The 26,440-nt window shown below is 43.9% G+C and overlaps 1 protein-coding gene across 1 annotated transcript in view; it reads left to right on the plus strand.

Annotated features, from left to right (window-relative positions):
- LOC126176473 (leucine-rich repeat and fibronectin type-III domain-containing protein 5-like) overlaps positions 1–26,440 on the plus strand; it is a 280,061-nt gene that overhangs the window by 21,994 nt on the left and 231,627 nt on the right. The window contains exon 2 of the mRNA XM_049923628.1: positions 2,915–3,138. Coding sequence (XP_049779585.1) covers positions 2,915–3,138 — 224 coding nt within the window. The remainder of the gene's footprint in view (positions 1–2,914; positions 3,139–26,440) is intronic.

The following is a 26,440-nucleotide window of genomic DNA, read 5'->3' on the forward strand; positions in this document are numbered from 1 at the left end:
CCTGCGACTATGTCTGGCATCCCAGGCTCCTCTTCAAACTCCAGTCCTATGCTCTCCCCATCACCTTCATCCGTCTTGTTGCTTCCTTCCTCTCCCATCGTTCCTCCTGTGTGACTATCTACAATTCCAACTCCTGTACTTTCTATCCCTCTGCCAGCATGCCCCAAGGCTCCTTTCCCGTCTCCTCTATTTCCTGTACACTGGTGATATGCCCAAACCTCCCCTGCCTGTTCATCTCCTCCAATTTGCTGATGACATCGCCTTCCTAGGCCTTTATCCTACCCTTCAACGGTTCCAACGTACCCTCTTAACCCACCTTGACCAATTCACCACTCGGTGCAACCAGTGGTTCCTCTGTATCTCTGTATCAACCCCTCCAAGACCCAGCCGATCATCATAGGCCGCACCACCCGCTCTTTCCGACTCCATGACTTCTACCTCACCATTTATGGCTGTACTATCCACCTCACTCCTACCCTCAAATACCTTGGCCTCACCCTTGACCGCCACCTCACCTGGACTCCCCATCTCCTTACCATCCAACACAAAGCTCACAACAGACTCCGCCTCCTGAAACTCCTGTCCAGCCACACTTGGGGTCTTCATCTTTCCACCGTCCTTCACACCTACAAATCCTTGATCTGCCCCATCCTCTGTTATGCCAATATTGCTTAGATTTCTGCCCGTCCCAGGTTCTATAAATCCCTCCAAATCCTCGAACACCATGCACTCCACCTCACCTTCCACATCCGCCTCCCGTTCCCCATACGCATCCTCTATGACCTCATCCCCTTCCCCCACCTTCTCCTTTTCCTTGAACACATCCACACACTATATATTGTCCGCTGCCTTGATCCCCTCACCCCGTGGTGTCTCCCTTTCTCTCCACCCACAGCCCATTGCCACACCTTCACTGTTGTGTCCCAACCTCTCTCCATCTCCACACCCTCCGCCTCTTTTACCAATGCCACTTCCACCATCTACCCCTCCCAGATGATGAGCTTCACCCTGAGATCCACCCCACTCTACCTACCCTACTCTAACCCCATCTTCCTCCTGCCTCTTCCTCAGGGCTCCCTCTCCTTCCCCTCCTTTCTCCTGAGTGGCTTTCCCCTCCTACTCCTCCTCCCTCTCTTGTGCTCCCCTTCAGTGTCTCTGCACTCCCTCCTGCCTTGTCTTCCCTCTTCATCTCCTGCCCCACCTGTCTCCTGCCTCTTGGTACACCCACTGATGCCCCTACTTTTTTCATCCCACCCCCTCCCCTGCTGCACCTTGCTCTCCCCTCCTTTTCCATCCTCTCAGGCTTCTCCCTTGGCAGGTCCCACCTGGCAGTTTTATTCTTCATTGCGTGTACTCCAAGTGGGTTTAAAGTGTGTTGTTCTGGAGTGTTTTTAATACTGTGGCCAACTTTTAACCTGTGTGTGTGACTTCAGTGTCTTTTTTTGTTTCTACGAATCATCAACTGTGTTTTTTAATTTAATGTCGACTTTTTTAATTGTCCCCCATGAATGTCTCCATGTCAGTGTTTTTTTTAACTCCATTATCTCCCCTTACTCTGTTTTATGTTCCCCTTTTTTATCGCCTTAAATGTAACATTTTATTCTTGTATTAGTTATCATGTCACTTGGCTGAAGAGCGGCGGATTGTGCCGCTTACAGCCCTCCCCTTTCCATATTGGGCAGGGGAATGAAATCTCAATAAAGAAAAAAAAAAGCTAGAAGGCTCATTGTAGTGGAAACAAGTGAAGCAAGCAGGCAATCATGCCACAGAGACTCATACTTCCTACAGCTGACACACAACCTGAATGTGGTGCGTCAGTTGTGCAATGATACTAGTGTCAGTGGTCACGTGAACATTCTCAGACTCTTAGCTGAGACTCTGGACGTCCATGTAGCACAGACACCCACCAGGATCGTCCTAATGGAAGCAATGGTGGGTCGTACAGCTACTGCAGGACAAATAAGAGGGCTTGTGATCCCAGATGAGTCAAACGAAATGTTGCGAACCACTTATTACCAGTGGGACTACGGGCACGCACACCCTCTAGGAGTCTTCCACTCGCAGCTTGCCAGTTCCCTTCAGAGGATCTCTTGTAGGATGAAATCGCACACTATGATCTTTAAGTAATGAAAGCAGATTCTGCCTGCAGACAAGTGGTGATCGTTTACGCATATGACATAGACCTGGTAAGTACTGTTTCGTAGAAAGTATTCGTCCAAATGCACTGGCCCCGCCTTAGATCTTAAGGTCTGGGATGCGATAAGTTACAACTCTCATTCATTTTTAGTGTTTCTGGAGGGGACGCCAACCACCGTTGGTGTATTCAGAATGTTGTTAGGGCTGTTGTTTTTTCATTGTTGCCAAAGGAAGGCAATGTGTTGTACTAACAGAGTAAGCTACTCCTGATCAGCATCCCATCGACCAGCAAGCATTTCGCAAAATTATGACGACGAGAAAATGAAAGTAGAGATCTTGCGGAGTCGTTCATCCGACATATCATTCGAGAATGGAACCGGACAGTTGGAAAAATAATAGTGGTATCAGAAGTATCCTCCGCCACACACTGAAGACATCTGCGGACACAAGATGTAAATGTAGATACTGTATACTCAGTGCTGAGAAAAGCTTGTTCTTTGCTTGATTAAAACACTAACGTGGTTTTTACTGCCGTTTGTAATAACAGAAAACTTTTTATTTTAATCTAGCTGGCTTCAGGATTAGATATAGCACAATCGTTTAGATGTACCTTTAATTTATGTAATAGGAGGAAAATGCCTCGCAAAGACGTCACAGGTGGGCGTTGTGTGACGTAGGGAGAGAGAGAGAGAGAGAGCTGCGGCAGATAAGGATTAGCTGGATGTGGCCGGGAGAGTGTGTCCGCGGCTGCGACACTATCTGATACGGCGCGACACAGGACGGCGAGCCGTCGGCGTCGGTGGCGGTGTCAGCTGCAGCGAGCGCAGGCGGCAGGCGGGCAGTCCGGCTCACAGGTGTGGCGACGTCAGCGCGGCGCGCGCCCTCTGCTGCAAGCTGGCTGCGGCTGGGCCGGAGGCCGGCGCAGCTGCTGACAAAGCCCCGGGCGCAGGGGCCGCCGGCGATGCGGTGCGCCGCCACAGGTAGCTACAGCGGCCCACGAGCGTACTGCGCGGACACTTTAACGTGGCGCTTTTTGGCGGGGATTATTTTGAACTACTGTCTAAGACACAGGTGACGTCAGCCATGAACTACCATGTTTACAACACTGCCAACACCATAGCGCAGTTGTGCGATAGCCTTTACCAAATGCTTTGAGTACAAAGCTTGTTCCCCACACCTCTCGTCTACCCGCAGCGGCCCAAGTTCTCATTCGTTTATGCTCAAAGCCGGCTGCCACATTACAGTGTCCGTATTATAATGTGTTCCTGTCGTTCTTTTGTTTCCAATGTTTCTAAGACATTTTGAAATTTTAGTCCTTCTATACCTACTTCTGAAGGTGGCAGGGGTAAAATACAGAGAGCGAAAGGCTATTTACAATTTGTACAGAAAGCAGATGGCAGTTACAAGAGTCGAGGGCTATGAAAGGGAAGCAGTGGTTGGGTAGGGAGTGAGACAGGGTTGTAGCCTCTCCCCAATGTTATTCAATCTGTATATTGAGCAAGCAATAAAGGAAACAAAAGAAAAGTTCGGAGTAGGTATTAAAATCCATGGAGGAGAAATAAAAACTTTGAGGTTCGCCGATGACGTAATTCTGTCAGAGATAGCAAAGGACGTGGAATGGACAGTGTCATGAAAGGAGGGTATAAGATGAACATCAACAAAAGCAAAACGAGGATAATGGAATGTAGTCGAATTAAGTCGGGTGATGTTGAGGGAATTAAATTAGGAAATGAGACACTTAAAGTAGTAAAGGAGTTTTGCTATTTGGGAGCAAAACAACTGATGATGGTCGAAGTAGAGAGGATATAAAATGTAGACTGGCAATGGCAAGGAAAGCGTTTCTGAAGAAGAGAAATTTGTTAACATCGAGTATAGATTTAAATGTCAGGAAGTCGTTTCTGAAAGTATTTGTATGGAGTGTAGCCATGTATGGAAGTGAAACGTGGACGATAAATAGTTTGGACAAGAAGAGAAAAGAAGCTTTTGAAATGTGGTGCTACAGAAGAATGCTGAAGATTAGATGGGTAGATCACGTAACTAATGAGGAGGTATTGAATAGAATTGGGGAGCAGAGGAGCTTGTGGCACAACTTGACTGGAAGAAGGGATCGTTTGGTAGGACATATTCTGAGACATCGAGGGATCACCAATTTAGTATTGGAGGGCATCGTGGAGGGTAAAAATCGTAGAGGGAGACCAAGAGATGAATACACTAAGCAGATTCAGAAGGATGTAGGCTGCAGTAGGTACTGGGAGATGAAGAAGCTTGCACAGGAAAGAGTAGCATGGAGAGCTGCATCAAACCAGTCTAAGGACTGAAGACCACAACAACAACAACATACCTACTTCTATACTCTGCTAGCCTCTTTATTGTGTGTGTAGGTGGATACTTCGTGCATCTCTCCTGCCCTGTTCCAGTCCCAGTGGTGCACGATGAAAACAATTGATGGTAAGCCTCCGTGCGAGCTCGAATCTCTCTAATGTTTTCGCGTAATATACGTAGGAGGAGGAACTATGTTGGTTGATTTCTGTAGGAACGTACTCTTTCGGCATTTTAACAACGAACGTAATCGTGAAGCTATACCGCTCTCTTGCAGCGTGTGCCACTGGTGTTGGGTGACCATTTCCGTAACGCTTTGGCTCTTATTCAACTAATCTGTTTTGAAACGTGCTCCCCTTCTTTGAATATTCTCTAATTTATTCATCAAACCTACTTGGCAAGGGTCCCAAAATCACGTGCAATGTACCTCCTTCATATAGCACTACACTTCCTGAGGATTCTGCCACTGCGTCATTCTGGCATCTATCTATCCTACGGGGATGGGGGGTGGGGTGGGGCGTCTGCAACTCGGGGTATCACGGTCGCGTTCACGCTTCCCGAGCACGGGATTCCGGGTTCTATTCCCGGCGCCGGCCGATGTGGCCGTGCGGTTCTAGGCGCTGCAGTCTGGAACCGCGTGACCGCTACGGTCGCAGGTTCGAATCCTGCCTCGGGCATGGATGTGTGTGTGATGTCCTTAGGTTAGTTAGGTTTAACTAGTTCTAAGTTCTAGGGGACTAATGACCTCAGAAGTTGAGTCATGGGGTGAGAGCCATTTGAAGCAATCTATTCCCGGCGGGGTCCGGGATTTTCATCTGCCTCGAAATAACTGGGTGTTGTGTTGTCCTCATCATTTCATCATCATTCATGAAATTGGCGAGTTTGGACTGAGCAAAGGTTGGGAATTTGTACGGACGCTGATAACCGCACAGTTGAGCGCCCCACAAACCAAAATATCATCATCATCCTACCAGGGGCATTCAATAAGTAATGCAACACGTTTGTTTTCTGAAATCTGGATCCTTTTATTCAGGATTCCAATACACCATATTATTCCCCATTCCTTTGGCTACGAAACCCTACTTTTCAATATTATCTCCGTTCAATGTGCCACTTTAACTAAAAGAGAATCTATGTCCGCATGCTACCACTCTCCCGATCGACGTCTTGCTGCATCAATAACATCCCAATCATGCACATACTGCTTCACGCAGAGCGCATCTTTCATTGAGCCAAACAGATGGACGTGGGATGGTACGAGATCCGGGATGTAGGGTGGATGAGGAAGAACAGTCCAATGCAGTTTTGCGAGCTCCTCTCTGGTGCGCAGAGTCGTGTGACGCCTCACGTTGTCTTGGAGAACGAGAAGTTTGTTTGCATTTTGCTAGCGACGAACACATTGCAGCAGTCACAGCAGTGCGCGGCCGATCTGCACACTGGATATCGGACAGGTTTGCGCGACCTTGTCGCGATGATGACAGACGCCTCGCCCAACGACTCACCGTGCTTTTGTTCACTGCAAATTCTCCGTAGACATTCTGAAAGCGTCTATGAATATATCCAACGATCTGATTTTCCACCAAAAGATGTCCAGTGATAGCTCTCTCCTTGGAACCCACCTACGTTACAGGTGCCATTGTGAAGGCTACTACGTATGGCGCCGCCACATATCGGAACTTCACGAAACTCTGGTGAGAGAATATTCCATGACGTAACGCAACAAATTCCGCATTTTTTAAAACGAAACTGCCCGAGAAAAAAATGTTTTTGCATTAACTATTTATCTCGAACCGCGCGACCGCTACGGTCGCAGGTTCGAATCCTGCCTCGGGCATGGATGTGTGTGATGTCCTTAGGTTAGTTAGGTTTAAGTAGTTCTAAGTTCTAGGGGACTGATGACCTCAGCAGTTAAGTCCCATAGTGCTTAGAACCATTTGAACCATTAGCTATTTAAAGGCCCTCGCACGTTACTTTTATTTATCTTGAGCCTAAACTGCCGATCCATGCACCAAGTACCGATCCACTGCAGGTCTTCCTGCATTTCTCTATAACTTTAGGACTTCTCTGTATACAACAGCATCATCTGCAAACAGCACTGTAGAGCTTCCGCCTTTATCTACTAATTCAGTTACACAAATAGGGTCTGCCGTTTATCTTGATCACCCCCAAGGAACGTTTCGTCCAACAGAAAGCAAAAAAAGTATCAAGAAAATGTTTAAGCTACCAGACAGACATTAACCATCACGACTGACGTCCTTGTATCTCTAATCGTTTCGAAGATATAAACAGCAGTAGGTCTTTTAAAAAATCATGTTATACTCTTAATTATGTAAACCACTTCTTTTTCTTAACACTTGTTCAAAAATCTAGTACAGCGCATCTTTCTCGTAAACATGATGCTACTAAAAACGTAGTACAAAATTAACATGAACACTCCTATATCAGTGTCTGGATAAGGTAACTCTTCCGCTTGCTGGAAACAAGGAAAATATAGACCCCTCACTTGAAGGCTGGTACGAGTACAATCTATTCATCTACGGTGAATATAAGTTAGCAGAATAATAATACCAATAATAATTGTAATTATTTTTTCTTATATATGATAGGGATACATGTAGTACAGTCCTATATTACTTTTAAACGATATACCGTGTACAACAAAGGCATTCGATTAAAAACTGTGTCATCACTACTTTTTTTTTTTATTGTGGTTGAAAGCAGACGTGTGGGAGGTTCTTATCAAGATACTGCTACTCTGCCTGAGTAGCATCACGCCAACCTCATGCAGACATTTTGTGATTGGGTCCTCAGTCTCGGCCTCATAGAATGCGATGCACAAACAGTTAAAATACTATAATACACAAAACAAAGTTCACCCGATTCACAGACAGAAAGTGTACACAACTTCGCTTTAGTACATTATCTGACTACTGCCGTTTCCTCGTGGATATCTGAGGGTAATGTACTACGTGTATTTGGTGAGTGTAGGTGTGTACAATATACGACTCGACGGACGGATCATCAACATTGCCACATGGCCTCGCTTCAGAAAACACTGCGGACGGGTTTGGAATTTAATCCAGGACATTGGCGTAAGGACTGATGATCAGTTACTTAACGCCACCAGCTGTTCTCCCCACTTCGGACAAATATTGCCAGGGAAAATTACATACACCACCAGGATTCGAACCGGCATACCTCCGAATCGAGTGCCACAGCAGAGGCGTGCGTTAGCGAACTCGCCTAAGGACGCGCTTGCATTTTCGTATAGAAATGTTTGTCTCAAACTATCTCACGCTATGTTATAAGGAAAAAAATCGGCTCAGGCTTTTTATCTCTAGCGCTGATACTAGTCCTTGTTGTGTAGTTTTCCTCTCTGGCAGGTTGAGTACTGACATGATACGATAATTTAAGGTCACTTGAAGACCGCTACTCACAACGTAGGTCACATATTGCAACATTTATGGACAGGTGGATTGCTCACCCATCTTCTTGAGCTCAAACTAACTGTTACATTCATTTTCGACATTTAATCGTGCGGACACAAGATGACTTTTGTTTAAAAAATTTCTGTACCTGTACATCGGGAAGAAGACGTGGATGCGGGGTTATGGATGTGAAAAAAGGTACTCACTGTTCGCAAGACATTTTAGACCGAGCTAGTAAGCTGCGTTTCTTTTCTCGTCGTTATTCTGTTACCCTCGACACATTTGAACGGAATGGGCACAGAAAGGTGGGGAGAGGGGCTGACAGCGGTACGTAAACTAAAGATGAGCAAAAAAACTGCAATTTTTGCTAAGGTCTAATGGGACCAAACTGCTGAGGTCATCGGTCCCTAAGCTTACACACTATTTAAGCTAACTTAAACGAACTTACGCTAAGGACGACACATACACCCATGTCCGAGGGAGGACTCGAACCTCCGCCGGGGGAGGGGGAGGGGGAGGGGGGGCGAGCCGCGCGGACCGTTACAAGACGCCTCAGGCCGTGCGGCTAAGGATAAGCATCCATCCATCTATTAGTGACCATTAATACGGGCTGTGTCCATCCACCTTTCGCCTTTACGACGGCTTGAACTTTGCTGGGGACACTTTCAGTGAGATGCCTGAATGTCTGTGGAGAAGCAGCAGCCCTTTCTTCCTAAGAGCAGCACACTGGGGTCTAGATAGCAGTTGACGTATCATCTGCTTTCGGTCAGGACTCTGTGCAGGCCAATCCGTTTCAGGAATTTTGTTGTCCACAGACCTTAGCCTCACAGATGTGTTCGTATCCTTCCACATTTAGCGCTTTCTTAAGCACAATGAGGGGCCCACTTCCCAACAACGAAAAAATACTGATGTGTTTGTTACTCAGGTGACGTTCAATAACTAGTCCACGTTCGAAGTTACTGAGAACTTCTGACCAACCCATTCTGCTATTATAGCTCCTCTGCTGGAAATACAATACTCACCGCCTCCTTTTAAAGAGACGAGTCCACCCCTAGTGACATCTAGTGGTGAATTTTGCATTACGTAGTGGTATTTGGTGACCAGATAGAGTTCTATGTCTACATTTAATTTTAAAAGAACGAATTTCACTAACTGCGAAGAACTACCATTCTGGGTTATGGAAACATCTCCAATTCTCGTTCTTTATGCAAGGATGACCAAAAATAACGAGACTTTTTTCTTATCTTTTTCTGCGGTATACTCATGTATACGAAAATACACACACGTACAAAATAAAATAGTGTTGTTTACGACCAGTAAACCAAAGTAACAACAAGGAATCATTATTCTGGTGAATCACCACTACCTGCCGAGAGGGTTTTGACGCTTCATGGCAACGACTAAAATTTGAAATGGATTTGGGCATAGGGTGGCATTAAGTGGTTTTGATATGACAGAGAATCGTTGATAATGGGTGTATCCATAAATTTAGCTGAGATATTTCTGGAACACAGCCAATGATTGACGAAGCCTGTATGGAGTAATAAATGAACGAGTAAGTTCATTCACGTTTCATTCACGATCCGAAATTAACTCGTCAGGCTGGTGAACTCTTAGATTTTTTAGTTAGAACAGGAATACGACGCGAGCCCCAGTATCAGCGTTTGCATTTGTAAGGTACTGTGAAGAATCAAAAATTACTCACCCATTGCTACCGATTCCCACACATATTTACAGCATTGCAAACCTAATAAGGCAGCTACACTTATTTTTCCGTTGAGTATGACCACGGAAGACGGTTTGGGAGACTCAGTTGTACGAAACTGAGTTTTGGGGGCGTTCACCCACATTTAAATCTACATCCTTCACTGCAATCCACAGCGAAGTGCGTGGGAGAATATCACACGTTACACTTTCTTCCAGTTCTATCTGCGATTGGAATGGCGGAACAATGAGAGCTTAAAGCCTTTGTGGGGACTGTAAGCACCCTAATTCTGTCTTTACCTTTCCAAAGAAGATATAAGTAGGGGACTTTGGCACATTCCAGAATTACTCAATTAACACTGGTTCTCGGAACTACTAAGTAGGTTTTCGAGGAAAGCATCTGCCAGTTCAGATTATATCAGTATTGCGTGAGGCTGTCGCTGCCACGCGAATTAAACAAATCTTGTGGGCATTAGTGTTGCCCTTCTTTGTATGTATTCAGTACCCGCCTTTAGTCTAATATTCTCACATACATTAATCTTTACAACACAATGTAAACATGAAATATTTACATGCGGTTTAAGAGATTCAAGAAATGACTTTCACTAAGCATGGAAAATAAAACTGCATACTCCTTTGTTTTCATAGAAAAATACGGTGCAGAAAGTGGGAAACTCTTGAACGCTACAAATGCACTGAAAAAGTAAGAACCTGTGGAGAGAGATGGTCAAAGGGTTCATTATTTATTTGCTTATAAGTGTCAGGAACGTCATAAAAAATACAAACTTAAAACATACATAACACTAAACAAATCTGGAAGCACGAAGTACAGTTAACGAAATACAGTATATCATAAGCAAACAATAACAAAAAGGAGTAACGAGCTATACATTTTCATATCAATATCAGCCACGGATCTGTGGTATTTCCGAACCGGGATAAAAACCTGATAGTGGAGCCGCCCTGTCAAGCGTTTAAAATCGATTTTTCAAAAATATGTTCATTTTGTAGAACACATCTTTCTGCATAGTTTGATATATGAAACATATGTGTTCGCGAAAATGTAAGACATGTTATTCGCTCTTAAGTGCGCCAAAGTGCAGTACCACGACTCTTTACACAGCAATCTTTTATTGCGCCACACTGTACTTCGCTCTGTGGAATTCAAACGTGTAAATTTTGTAATGTGAGCCATCAAACCTACATTCAGTGCAGTGGAAATAAAAATGTCCTTTGGCGCCTCTCCTGCTCCTAGCCGGGTAATTTGACATCCTACACCCCTTAAATAAAGTCACAATTAATACTGGGTGAGGTTATTTGTGACCGGGAGAATAAGAACTCTTCAAAAAATTTGCACTCTTTATTCCCTTCTAGCCAATAACTTTCTGTTTTGTTTGACATGAAACTAAATACAGGAAGCATAAAACCAATAAAGACAAGAGACAAGCAAAACAGTATACATTACTTCAATCCTTGACTCAGCATTTCTTTCTCTCTAATCTTGCTACAGTCAAAAATGTTCAAATGTGTATGAATTACTAAGGGACCAAACTGCTAAGGTCATCGGTCCCTAGACTTACACACTACTTAATCTTACTTAAACTAACTTATGCTAAGAACAACACACACACCCATGCCCAAGGGGGAACTCGAACCTCCGGCGGGAAGGTTGCTACAGTCTTTCTGCGAAAGAATCGATTACCTCATCAAAGTTCGTCAAATGTTTTCCCACATGAAAAATGAAACTGTCGTTGTCTAATACAGAAAAAGCTGTTAATATGTATAATAACCAAGGCTGGTGTGGTTTCTCGATTTGATTATGTCTATTTTGTCACTATCTACTAGATAAAACGAAATAGGCTTTCTAATACTGCGGCAATCGTAGCAAACGCCAAATAAGCGACACTGTTTTGGCACAAATGGTCACTTTTATGTACCTCATTTGCATAATAACACGACAGAATATAATTCACGAAGCACCAGTATCAAATGTCTATGAAGCCTACTACAAGCAAAAATTTTATGTTAGGAAATAGTTTAACATTTCATTCATATGCTCCAGTTTCTCAAGCATGAGATCGAAAGTAGTAGCTCGAAATTTTTATATAAATTTGGAATCATCACATTGTTCCATATAATTTATGTGAGGTCCCCGTTTCTTCCCCTTCCTCGTTCTAACAAACAGTCTTGTCAACACTAATTCTGTTAACTATTCCGCCATTGCCAAAACTTATTCTTTGGTTAACTTCGCTAACCCTGCCAGAATCACAGGTTCAGTTATCCCGCGTTTATTCACCGGTTAGGCGTTATTATGTGTTCGTGCAACTCGTTTTCCGCCCTATTCTGAGAATAGAACTTACATTGGCTGCTAGCTGGGGACTGTACTACGGGTAGTGTAGCGATCTGACAAAAATTTTCAGTCAGAATTTCATTTTCTTAGATATACCGAGGCGATAATATGTAATCTTTCTTACGTGTAATTCCTGTTAGTCGTTCATTTCCATTCTGATAGTCTGAATCTGTGGATTTCACTAATAATTACAACAACACTGATCATTTGCACACCCAATCAATCACATAAACAGCGACTGGCGTTTACCCGTTCGGGTTTATTCGGATCAGCTCGTATAGCCCCGTCCCCTTTTGTCTGTGGGAAACATTTTTATTCCTAGATGCAACAGGGATTCCCCTGGCAGAGACGTCACGTACGCTATGCACGCATTCAAAAATCAGTTCACCATTCGTTCAGAAATAACTTAGAATGTGTTCAAATGGCTCAAAAACCAACTGCATTGCGTTTCAAAATCATATGGATAATCGAGGGATCAACGTGCGGTGGATGCTAGGCGCTTTGTGAAACAAGGTTCTTTTTCTTCAAGAATATGAATTTGGCACCCCGAAATTGCCGCCCGGGGCAAGTAACCCGGTTGCCCCCCCCCCCCCCCCCCTCTGCCCCACAGATCCGGGACTGATCAATATTATTTTCGATCAGAAGATGGCTATTTGGGATTGGTGGCGTCAGGTCTTGTTGCTAGATATAATGGACAGTTCACGCGATGCATCGTTGTATCTTCTTCCCCACATACACACGTAGTTGATTGGCACGGGAAGCCCCATCTTATTCTTCCAACTGTAGATCTAGACACCCATGTGCGAAGTCTACAGTGATATCCATGCCGCGTCGGAATGAAGATTCTTCGGAAGGCGCCAATCAAATTAGCAGATGATTGTTGTGTGTTCGGCAGTTCTCCTGGACTGTTGAGCTGACTCACTCATATCTTTGGTTGAGCGTACAGAGCTTTACCTCGAATAGAGGCGCTGGTGGACGATTTGGTGGGCATATATCGAATGTACCTCGGAGGTGGAAATTCAAAATTGTTTTTTTGGCGTTCACTTCCCTTCTGATTTCAGTGTGTGCTACTTCAGGTAGGATTTAGGGAATGATGGGTAATCTTGAGCACGTAGGGAAGTTTGTTATTAATCATAAGATTGTATTCTCAAAATGTTGGAATTTATTTCTGAACTTCCATCCGTGAGGCGTAACTCAGTGCTAATATAAAATGACTTTTACATAACTATGTTTTGTGTATCTAGCAAATCTATCCTAATTCATGAGTAGCGCCATTTTACTGGAACATGGTAGGAAAATTGACGCCTCAGCTGAGGTTAACACATTGTAAGATGTTTAAATTTCTGCGTTATGTGGTTCAGATCGTAACACAGCCTTCTTTTAACAAGCTAAATGATTAAAATTCAGCTTAATCTGAAGATAGAACATATCAATATAAACTTGAGAAATAAAGCAAAGAGTCCAGCGTTCAACACGTTCGATCAAAATTTGAGAAATTCACTGTTTCCGTAAATACATACCACGTATACAGGGTGCGTCAAAAAAATGTATACACACTTTGAAGCGTCATAGAAAATTTATTTCCCGTTCTACAATGTTACATTTCTGGAAATGGAAAGCTTAAAGTCCAATTGGAAGAATAAATGTACTTTTCAAACGTGATTAATGTTCAAATTGGTGGCCTTCAGCACTGATTCCGTACATCGTACCAAAGTGTCCAATGAGATTTCTGCGCACACCGCCTGAATCTCATTCCAAAGTGTGTCCAGGTTACGTGGTTTACGTTAGTACACCTCATCTTTTACTGTGCCCCATAAGAAGAAATCTGGAGAGCGTGCAGGAAACTCGATTGGTCCCCTGCGTCCTACCCACTGGCCTGGCACATTGTGATCCAGGTATGCTCGTACGTCCCTATGATAGTGCGGCGGGGCGCGATCTTGTTGGAAATTAAACTCATCATTACCGTATAATGCACGAATGGCAGGGAATATGGAGTCAGCAAGCATTGTTAGGTACGTTTCTCCAGTAACAATACCTTCAAAGCGGAAAGGCCCAATGTGTCCCTTGCAGACAAACCACACCACACATTTACACCAGGGAAATTCACAGCCTTAACTGTAATGTGAGGATTATCTTCAGCCCAGAACACACAATTGTGCCTATTGACAGTTCCATTGAGTTTGAATTGGGCTTCATCCCGAAAATTATGCTACCTATAAATCCCGGTTAACGTCTCACCATCTCCTGAACCCATTCACAGAATTCTAACCTTCGAAATGGATCATCGTCACTTAGCTGTTGCACCAGCCTTGGAACGTACACACGAAACTTGCGTTTCTTCAGAATGCGTGGCACACTACTAGCACTTACACTATTCTCACGTGCCGCTTGCCTTGAAGATTTTTGAGGCGAACGCTGAAACAGTTCCAAGCCTGCAGTTGTGGAATCATCACTTGTAGCTGTACGAGGTCGCCCTGACCGACCTTCATGCAAATCACACACTGTTCCATGAATTTCGAATTTGTCTCGTAGACGTGTAATTGTTAACCTTGAAGATGGTTCTGTACCATACTCACTTCTCCACTGTCTTCCAACCACAGCTACATTCTCAAACTTCCAGTACCACTTGATTATCTTCAAAGCTCAAACGCACGTCCGCCATCTTGCAGTTACTTCCTTGCCACTGCTGCCACCTGTTGAAGAAACATAACATTACTTTCTCACAGACATTTAACATTGTAGAACGTGAAATAAATTGTCTATGACAATTCAAAGTGTGTATACATTTTTTTGACCCACCCTGTGTAATTGAGTAGCCCAGACGAAAGAGCCGCTAAAGGCATTTTTCGTCGATTTTGAGTTGAGCACACTGCGGTAGATTTTTTCAGCGCCTACACGATGGAATAAGCTTCAGGATGTAAAACCCTCTATAAACTGTTGAAAATGGCTATAGAAAATCGTGTTCAGTTGCAAAAGCCGCTAACTGCACGTTGTCTTCGGGTACAAAGCCGGCTAAATTCACCTAGTTGAAGAGGCACTGCGACCGCCGTGCCATGTCCGTATGCAAATCCCGCCTACTGACAATAGACTTACCCATCTAGACGTTCGAAGCTGAATTTCAGTTTATTAAGATTATAAGGGATATTTTTCTTATTCAGAATTAGGCTGGCTACGCTGTAGCGAACACGTGCGTAACAATGAAGCTCTCGCTGCCGATGCATTGTCGAAATATACTCCGGTAAATGGAAATAAGCGTTTGGCCTCATTAGCCGGGAGGCCCTATAATGTATTAATGTAAGAATAGAATAGATGCTGAATGATGAATGCAGCTTGCCGCTAACTTTGTGTAATGTCTTGTCTGTATAGACGTGTATCTGTTGCCTTTAAGATCCCTTCACTTTCACACATAAATCTATACAGTAAAGTAAGGGCCTCCCGTTTTGCCTTTAGGCTGATCCGTCATAAGACAGGCGAAAAATTAGACTAATGGAGGATTAATAGCATTTTCTCTAATTTTCATTCGCTCTCTCTCTCTCTCTCTCCTTTATCTATGTACAGTTTTAAATATAATATTCCATTACGTGAAATCAGCCCAATAGAATCTATGGTGGAGCCCTTCGTCTTAGTATTCAGCGGCTGGCTTGCTGTAAAAGATCTTTACATTTATTATTATTGTTAAGCGCTGCATTCAGTTGGGAAAATCGATCGTTTGAACAATTCGTTCCTTTTACGACAGATTTCGAATTCCAGATGTGTATGAAGCCTTTTTGGACGATTTAACAAAGACTCGGTGATTGCAGGCTCTCTTCGACACAGCTGAAACTTCCCCACTAATTACAGGGCCAACGCGATCATCAAGGATTCAGACAAAGAACTCATTCGTTCATTCACTCCAGAATAAAAGGGGTCACAAACCTTATTTATGAAGGAAATTGTATATTCAATCCATCTCCATTACATGTCCAGATTTCTGTTGGTTCCAAGTCTTAATTATGTTCCGTTACAGTTTCTTTCTCTTCAAACAACCCGCTAATGGCACAAATATTAATAGCTCGCTTTAGCGAGAAGAAAAGCAAATATGTCTCTTTTAGAAACCCGTCAATCTTTCAACAGATACAACCGAAGCTGTCCTCGTTACCAGTCTCCCAACCATGGAGAATACATATATGTATCTCTGTTATTCCAAAGAATAAACGTACTAGAAAATACTTTGGCGTCGACGAGCTGTCGGCACGTATGTTACTAGAAAACCCGATCAGATACTTTTCAAAAGTGAATAAATGTGGATGATTTGATTGACAATGATCAATTGGTGCGTGGTAGAGGGTATTTTTCTGTGGGGACATTACAGCCAGTTGCGGGGCAGGTCCGGCCCCGTTGGTGCTGGTTTTATTACACTACTGGCCATTAAAATTGCTACACCACGAAGATGACGTACTACAGATGCGAAATTTGGCTCAAATGATTCAAATGGCTCTGAGCACTATGGGACTTAACATCTATGGTCATCAGTCCCCTAGAACTTAGAACTACTTAAACCCAACTAACTTAAGGACGTCACACAACACCCAGTCATCACGAGGCAGAGACCCCGCGGGAATCGAACCCGAGAACCCGGGCGCGGGAACGCTAAATTTAACCGACACGTGGAAGATGCTGTGATATGCAAATTATTAGCTCTTATAACTGCAATCTGGTTACTGTACAAATTGTAAATACCCTTTCGCTCCCTGCATTTTACCCCTGCCACCTACAACGTGCTGACATGAGGAAAGATTCCAACCGATTTCTCATACACAAACAGCAGTTGACCGGCGTTGCCTGGTGAAACGTTGTTGTGATGCCTCGTGTAAGGAGGAGAAGTGCTTACCATCACGTTTCCGACTTTGATAAAGGTCGGATTGTAGCCTATCACGATTGCGGTTCATCGTATCGCGACATTGCTGCTCGCGTTGGTCGACATCCAATGGCTGTTAGCAGAATATGGAATCGGTGGGTTCAGGAGGGTAATGCGGAACGCCGTGCTGGATCCCAACGGCCTCGTATCTCTAGCAGTCGAGATGACAGGCATCTTATCCGCATGGCTGTAACGGATCGTGCAGCCACGTCTCGATCCCTGAGGCAACAGATGGGGACGTATGCAAGACAACAACCATCTGCACGAACAGTTCGATGATGTTTGCAGGAGCATGGACTATCAGCTCGGAGACCGTGGCTGCGGTTACCCTTGACACTGCATCACAGACAGGAGCGCCTGCAATGGTGTACTCAACACCGAACATGGGTGCAAGAATGGCAAAACGTCATTTTTTCGGATGAATCCAGGTTCTGTTTACAGCATCATATTGGTCGCGTCCGTCTTTGGCGACATCGCGGTGAACGCACATTGGAAGCGTGTATTCGTCATCGCCATACTGGCATATCACCCGGCGTAATGGTGTGGGGTGCCGTTAGTTACACGTCTCGGTCACCTCTTGTTCGGATTGACGGCACTTTGAACAGTGGACGTTACATTTCAGATGTGTTCGACCCGTGACTCTACCCTTCATTCGATTCCTGCGAAACCCTACATTTCAGTAGGATAATGCACGACCGCATGTTGCAGGTCCTGTACGGGCCTTTCTGGATACAGAAAATGTTCGACTGCTGCCCTGACTAGCACATTCTCCAGATCTCTCACCAATTGAAAACGTCTGTTCAATGGTGGCGGAGCAACTGGCTCGTCACAATACGCCAGTCACTACTCTTGATGAACTATTGTATCGTGTTGAAGCTGCATGGGCAGCTGTATCTGTATACGCCATCCAATCTCTGTTTGACTCAATGCCCAAGCGTATCAAGGCCGTTATTACGGCCAGAGGTGGTTGTTCTGGGTACTGATTTCTCAGGATCTATGCACCCAAATTGCGTGAAAATGTAATCACATGTCAGTTCTAGTATAATACATTTGTCCAATGAATACTGGGTGACTCACGACAAACGCAAATTGCACACCGAGATGTTAGACGAGCAAGAAGGCACTCCTAGAGTCGCTCCTACCGCTGCAAATCTCTAGAACGAGGAAGAAGCAAGAAGCGATTTTGAGTTGATGCCAGTGTTGAGGTCGATGTCTCTTAAAAGCAGTTTTCAGCCAGTTACATTTTCTAGAATTTTTTGTCTCTGTTTTAACTAAGATGCAACTTTCCGCTTGTTTTATCGTTTTCTAGAATTTTATCGATGTTTTACTAGGAAGCAATTTGGAACTTATTTTATTTTCTACAATATCGTATGATGTCGAAAGCAAAATGGTCGATTTTTTAATAAAAAAAACCTCGTGTTGAATATTCATTTTTGTTCTCTTTTTGACGTCGAATAACTCAGTTTTTCGTGGTAAAATAATGCCACCTTCGTATTTTTAAATGCCAATTTTGTAGAATTTTCAGACTTCTCTTTGAAATAAAACGTAGTCTGTTTATATTCCCAATAATTAAATTCCATCCCTTCTGTAATTCCTAACATATCACCGAACAGCGGGATCTGCAACCGAATATTTGTTCCGTAATTGGATCGATACGCTTACGAAACCTGCTAACTGCATAAATCAGTTGCGAAAACCGCTCAGTCAATACTTCGTTTAACATTTAACATATAAAACTTAATTGCAGATTTCAGTCGTTAATACCGAGTAATTAATTTGTTTCACTTACTTTTAGAAAAGAAATGAGGTCTTTAACTTTAGTAGTTTGGATGGGACGAGTTTTTCGCGATTTCCTCAGTTCCGCTTATCATGCAGGGAGCAGCTTTTGCATATGGGCTTCGCAATTATGAGGAGGGTCCCACCTGCTGCATTCTAAATGGCTCCAGTACGAGCGGGATAGATATATTTTTGGCCAAATTCAACACTCACTAAACAAATTTATTGCTTCGAAAAGGTACCCATATCATCTAGTTTCAAAAATGGTTCAAATGGCTCTGAGCACTATGGGACTTAACTTCTGAGGTCATCAGTCCCCTAGAACTTAGAACTACTTAAACCTAACCAACCTAACTCTCTTCAGTAAATTGATTCCTTAGGATGGATAGGATGTGTGACTGCTGTGTACGGACGCGGGAGGAGCTGGCCACTGTTCGCGAACAGCTGAGCGTGTTGATGGCCGCGGTCAGCCGTCTTCAGGCTGCTGCCTCGGAGTGTAGTGGCAGTGGGGAGTCTGGTGCGTCGCAAGGTACACCCCAGGTGTTACATGCTTCACCCACTGTCCCTGCTGTCGAGACATCTTCGCGGGTACCGGGCGCGGTTGGGCCACCCTCTCCCCCAGGGGAGTGGCGGGTTCAGCGGCGTTCGCGGCGCACGAGGCGGAGGGTCAATGTGGAGGCTGGCCGTGTGGCATCGCCCGCTCTGCCTGTGAGTGGGCATGTGGCTGCTCCTTCAGCAAGGTCCGAGCAGGCACACGGGGGGAGGGGTTTATTAGTTATTGGGAGCTCCAACGTTAGGCGGGTGATGGAGCCCCTTAGGGAAATAGCGGGAAGGTCGGGGAAGAAGGCCAGTGTTCACTCTGTCTGCTTGCTGGGGGGTCTCATCCGAGATGTGGAGGAGGCCCTACCGGCGGCGATAGAGAGCACTGGGTGCACCCGACTGCAAATTGTTGCTCATGTCGGCACCAATGACTCATGCCGTCTGGGTTCAGAGGTCATCCTCAGTTCGTACAGGCGGTTGCCGGAATTGGTGAAGGCGGAAAGCCTCGCTCGCGGGGTGGAATCAGAGCTAACTATTTGTAGTATCGTTCCCAGAACCGATCGCGGTCCTCTGGTTTGGAGCCGAGTGGAAGGCTTAAACCAGAGGCTCAGACGATTCTGCGGAGATCTGGGGTGCAAATTTCTCGACCTCCGCTATCGGGTGGAGAAATGTAGTGTCCCCCTGAATAGGTCAGGCGTGCACTACACGCCGGAAGCGGCTACAAGGGTAGCGGAGTACGTGTGGAGTGCACATGGGGGTTTTTTAGGTTAGAGAATCCCCTCCTTAGGCCCGACAAGACGCCTCCTGAGACGCGGCAAGGTAGGAGTAGGCAAAATGCAACAGGGAATAACAATATTAATGTGCTAATAGTAAACTGCAGGAGCGTCTATAGAAAGGTCCCAGAACTGCTCTCATTAATAAACGATCACAACGCCCATATAGTACTAGGGACAGAAAGTTGGCTGAAACCAGACGTAAACAGTAATGAAATCCTAAACTCAGATTGGAATGTATACCGCAGAGACAGGCTGAACAGTGAAGGAGGAGGCGTGTTTATAGCGATAAGAAGTGCAATAGTATCGAAGGAAATTGACGGAGATCCGAAATGTGAAATGATTTGGGTGAAGGTCGCGGTTAAAGCAGTCTCAGACATGGTAATTGGATGTCTCTATAGGCCCCCTGGCTCAGCAGCTGTTGTGGCTGAGCACCTGAAGGATAATTTGGAAAATATTTCGAGTAGATTTCCCCACCATGTTATAGTTCTGGGTGGAGATTTTAATTTGCCGGATATAGACTGGGAGACACAAACGTTCATAACGGGTGGCAGGGACAAAGAATCCAGTGAAATTTTTTTAAGTGCTTTATCTGAAAACTACCTTGAGCAGTTAAACAGAGAACCGACTCGTGGCGATAACATATTAGACCTTCTGGTGACAAACAGACCCGAACTATTTGAAAAACTTAACGCAGAACAGGGAATCAGCGATCATAAAGCGGTTACGGCATCGATGATTTCAGCCGTAAATAGGAATATTAAAAAGGGTAGGAAGATTTTTCTGTTTAGAAAAAGTGACAAAAAGCAGATTTCAGAGTACCTGTTGGCTCAACACAAAAGTTTTGTCTCAAGTACAGATAGCGTTGAGGATCAGTGGACAAAGTTCAAAACCGTCGTACATTATGCGTTAGATGAGTACGTGCCAAGCAAGATCGTAAGAGATGGAAAAGAGCCACCGTGGTACAACAACCGAGTTAGAAAACTGCTGCGGAAGCAAAGGGAACTTCACAGCAAACATAAACATAGCCAAAGCCTTGCAGACAAACAAAAATTACGCGAAGCGAAATGTAGTGTGAGGAGGGCTATGCGAGAGGCGTTCAATGAATTCGAAAGTAAAGTTCTATGTACTGACGTGGCAGAAAATCCTAAGAAATTTTGGTCTTATGTCAAAGTGGTAGGTGGAGCAAAACAAAATGTCCAGACACTCTGTGACCAAAATGGTACTGAAACAGAGGATGACAGACTAAAGGCCGAAATACTAAATGTCTTTTTCCAAAGTTGTTTCACAGAGGAAGATTGCACTGTAGTTCCTTCTCTAGATTGTCGCACAAATGACAAAATGGTAGATATCGAAATAGACGACAGAGGGATAGAGAAACAATTAAAATCGCTCAAAAGAGGAAAGGCCTCTGGACCTGGTGGGATACCAGTTCAATTTTACACAGAGTACGCGAAGGAACTTGCCCCCCTTCTTGCAGCGGTGTTCCGTAGGTCTCTAGAAGAGCGTAGCGTTCCAAAAGATTGGAAAAGGGCACAGGTCATCCCCGTTTTCAAGAAGGGACGTCGAACAGATGTGCAGAACTATAGACCTATATCTCTAACGTCGATCAGTTGTAGAATTTTGGAACACGTATTGTGTTCGAATATAATGACTTTTCTGGAGACGAGAAATCTACTCTGTAGGAATCAGCATGGGTTTCCAAAAAGACGGTCATGTGAAACCCAGCTCGCGCTATTCGTCCACGAGACTCAGAGGGCTATAGACACGGGTTCACAGGTAGATGCCGTGTTTCTTGACTTCCGCAAGGCGTTCGATACAGTTCCCCACAGTCGTTTAATGAACAAAGTAAGAGCATATGGACTATCAGACCAATTGTGTGATTGGATTGAAGAGTTCCTAGATAACAGAACGCAGCATGTTATTCTCAATGGAGAGAAGTCTTCCGAAGTAAGAGTGATTTCAGGTGTGCCGCAGGGGAGTGTCATAGGACCGTTGCTATTCACAATATACATAAATGACCTGGTGGATGACATCGGAAGTTCACTGAGGCTTTTTGCAGATGATGCTGTGGTGTATCGAGAGGTTGTAACAATGGAAAATTGTACTGAAATGCAGGAGGATCTGCAGCGAATTGACGCATGGTGCAGGGAATGGCAATTGAATCTCAATGTAGACAAGTGAAATGTGCTGCGAATACACAGAAAGATAGATCCTTTATCATTTAGCTACAAAATAGCAGGTCAGCAACTGGAAGCAGTTAATACCATAAATTATCTGGGAGTACGCATTAGGAGTGATTTAAAATGAAATGATCATATAATGTTGATTGTCGGTAAAGCAGATGCCAGACTGAGATTCATTGGAGGAATCCTAAGGAAATGCAATCCGAAAACAAAGGAAGTAGGTTACAGTACGCTTGTTCGCCCACTGCTTGAATACTGCTCAGCAGTGTGGGATCCGTACCAGATAGGGTTGATACAAGACATAGAGAAGATCCAACGGAGAGCAGCGCGCTTCGTTACAGGATCATTTAGTAATCGCGAAAGCGTTACGGAGATGATAGATAAACTCCAGTGGAAGACTCTGCAGGAGAGACGCTCAGTAGCTCGGTACGGGCTTTTGTCAAAGTTTCGAGAACATACCTTCACCGAAGAGTCAAGCAGTATATTGCTCCCTCCTACGTATATCTCGCGAGGAGACCATGAGTATAAAATCAGAGAGATTAGAGCCCACGCAGAGGTATACCGACAATCCTTCTTTCCACGAACAATACGAGACTGGAATAGAAGGGAGAACCGATAGAGGTACTGAAGGTACCCTCCGCCACACACCGTCAGGTGGCTTGCGGAGTATGGATGTAGATGTAGATGTAGAAGGACATCACACACATCCATGTCCGTGGCAGGATTCTAACCTGTGACCGTAGCGGTCGCGCGGTTCCAGACTGAAGCGCCTAGAACCGCTTGACCACCCCGGCCGGCTTATCTAGTTTATTGACTATGAAATGGACTGTAATGCTGCTCAAAAATATTGACTGTTTTTTGTGAATTTCTTTATTGTTTCTTACAATGAAGTGTTCCGGGATTTTTCCAGAATGAGATTTTCACCCTCCAGCGGAGTGTACGCTGATATGAAACTTCCTGGCAGATTACAACTATGTGCCGGACCGAGACTCGAACTCGGGACCTTTGCCTTTCGCGGGCAAGTGCTCTACCAAGGTAGGGGACGAGGTACTGGTAGGAGTGAAGCTGTGAGGACGGGGCGTGAGTCGTGCTTGGGTAGCTCAGTTGGTAGAGCACATGCCCGCGAAAGGCAAAGGTCCCGAGTTCGAGTCTCGGTCCAGCACACAGTTTTAATCTGCCAGGATGTACCGGGATTATTCAATCATCTGCTGGCCTGATAAACAGACAAAATTTCTTTTTACGTATGCTAGACGTTAGGAGAGTCTTATAATGGTCATTACAATGAAATGACACTCAAGAATAATAAAATGCGAATCTCTGAATATATTACAGAGTATATATGTACAACAAGACTTTGACATACCAGACGATTATCGTCAATTGAAGCTTAAGCTTCATCAATTAAAAACCTAACGCCAGCAGGAAATCTAACAGGCATAAGTCTCCGCATGTCTACTTTTATACATATGGTTGCGGTGCAGAATGTCGCATCAAAACAACTTCAGTCGTCTAAATTTCGAATTGTTATGTTATTGAGCGACCAGTCTCGGCGACACATTACGCCATCTTTCTAACAGGCATAAGGCTAGAGCTGCAGTGTCAACCCGAACTGCCTGCCCTGCAAGAAAAGACAAGGCACCCGCTAGAAGGCGTTGGAGCACGCATATGTGTGCCGGACCCCACGACTTCGCGTGGCTTACGCGGAAGGTACTGGTCAAGTGAACAGCTAGCATACACGTATACGAAAAACCAGAAGTTCCACTGTGGTCCACAATCTGGTCAGTTCAAATGGCTCTGAGCACTATGGGACTTAACATCTATGGTCATCAGTCCCCTAGAACTTAGAACTACTTAAACCTAACTAACCTAAGAACATCACACAACACCCAGTCATAACAAGGCAGAGAAAATCCCTGACCCCGCCGGGAATCGAACCCGGGAACCCGGGCGCGGCAAGCGAGAACGCTACCGCACGACCACGAGCTGCGGACCCACAATCTGGATCACTGACAATTTTTACAAGGAATTTACTGAATAACATACATTGCGAAATTAAATTGTCTGTATTCGTTGAACTGGAAAAGGAAAAGTTGTGGAAAAACTTCATAAAACGGCTGCACGTCTGCCGATAACGTGTTTGGCTGCTCTGTAAATATGTATTTTAAGCTAAGATAAAAGCAATCATTAAGTTCATACGTACAGTGTCCTGGATTGGTTACTTTAGGAAGTGGAGTACAGTGCTCACATCGGGTTGCTGTAATAAGTTTATTATTTCATGAAGATATTTCAGGTGAAACAACAAGGGACTTTGAATTAAATCATATGTTCCTAAAGTGACTAGGAAAGGTAATTGTCTCATTCGTTTCGATCGAGAAACAATCCATCTAATATTCTAAAAAACCAGTTTCGACTACTTGCCGTTTGTTCGTTAGTGAAATAATCATGATTTGAATGGTTGTTAATGAAAATTTGTAACTCTTCTAATATATCTAAATTATTACCCTTATTCTCAACGTGCGATATAATAAGTGAATTTTCCATTTCTATTAGCTTATGGTTATTGTCTCGTAGATGTGCCCACAATTATGCTGTTGTTGCCTGTGTAACTACGATCCATAAACCGTTTTCTAATTTCTCTACCCGTTTTCCCGATGTAGTAGCAGCTGGAAGGTAAGCATTTTATCTTATATACTCCCGCGTTAAAATATTTTTTTTTAGGGGACGGGGAGGAGGTAAGGGTTTCAAATTACCAAAAAAAAAAAAAAAATAAATAACGTTTCTGTTTGACCGGAAACCTACCTGTATGTTATGTTTTCTGAAAGCATTTCCAAATTTTTCACACTGCGATCCATAATACGGCAGAGATATGTACTACGTATTACCACCTAAAAAGGATTTTTATTTTCTATTTTCCTATATACTTTTTCATCCATCTTTCTAATGTCACTTTCCCTGTAACCACTTGCGTTGCCTGTGTGAATAATGGTGTCAATTTCCCTATCCTCATCTTCTTCATCTGATCAAAATTTAGCGACGCTGTGAAACATTTAATTAACAAATGTAATCTTCTATGACCGCGGATGGCATGAATCTGCTGGTGTAAGAATGTCGGAGGCTGTTAACTTAAGAAAAATGTATACAATACTGTGATAATGTTTGGATTCTTCTTTGACGATTTTCAATCTAATTATAGTTCACTGACGTCACACAAGTTGGTCAAGTTAGCTCTTATTCGGATTAGATGATGAAAATTCAAATTCTCGCTATTAATTTTGACGCTTTGTCTTAGCAGGACCCGTTTTACTTATCAAAGTATTTGCTGATTTCCTAATTTCGCACTTTCTTTTACTTTTTGCTTCTCTTCTCGAATTTCACCAATACTTTTTAGTGCGTAGTCGTCAAAATCTGTTGCTATCTGTGGAACAGTGTAGTTATAATTGAAATAAACATATTATACCGTGGCCTTATGTGACATATACAGCGTTTATGCGCCATATTAATCCAGCTTACATTGATTGACTAAACACTTTACAAAAAATAATTATCATTGCATTTTATTAAATATTGTAGCTCTGGTTAAAGAAACGTATGACGATTGTATTATTTTAAATGCATTTACTAATAAATTAACAGTCGGTCTTACTTCTCAAAATTCACAGCAGAAAAATTAAAACAGTCGGTGGCAAGACTCGTATCATTTCGCTACACTGACTCAGGGGCAACTTTTGCCTCCTTCGTCCAGCCGAGCGAGTTGCATCAACAGCCCACTAGAGTGTAGCGCCCTTCAGGACTTCGCTGGTTTAGAAAATGACAAGCTACAGAGATGTGGCATACTCCTCAGCGCATCAAATTCCGTACCCTCTCCTACATTTTTCTCATGACTTCGATCTCTTGGTGTGGACATAAATAAACGGACTAGCCTGGTTGCAGTTTGCAGGTGTGAGTATGAAACAGGATGATTGAGAAACAGAAGGGGGATAAGGGATGGAGGCCGAGCAATGTAAAGGAACAGTGAAAGAATGTGACGAGGAGTGAAACAGGAAGGGAGGGGAAGGGTTAAGCAGCGATGTTGCATTTGGATGTCCACGAGAGAATAATTTGTGTATAATAGAAATGGGACAAACTGAGCAATACAATAAATGTGGGAAGTTTTTTGATACACCCAATAGAAGAGGCCGCTTACTAGTGTGCCATTTGTAGATTTAGCGAAAAATGTTGACACTGTTGACTGGATTACTCTTTTTCAAATTCTGAAAGTATCAGGGATAAAATACAGGGAGCTAAATGTTACCTACAACTTTTCAAGATATCCGACTGCAGTGATCAGTGTA

Source organism: Schistocerca cancellata, chromosome 3 (genome assembly GCF_023864275.1).
Source record: "Schistocerca cancellata isolate TAMUIC-IGC-003103 chromosome 3, iqSchCanc2.1, whole genome shotgun sequence".
Classification (NCBI taxonomy): Eukaryota; Metazoa; Arthropoda; class Insecta; order Orthoptera; family Acrididae; genus Schistocerca; species Schistocerca cancellata.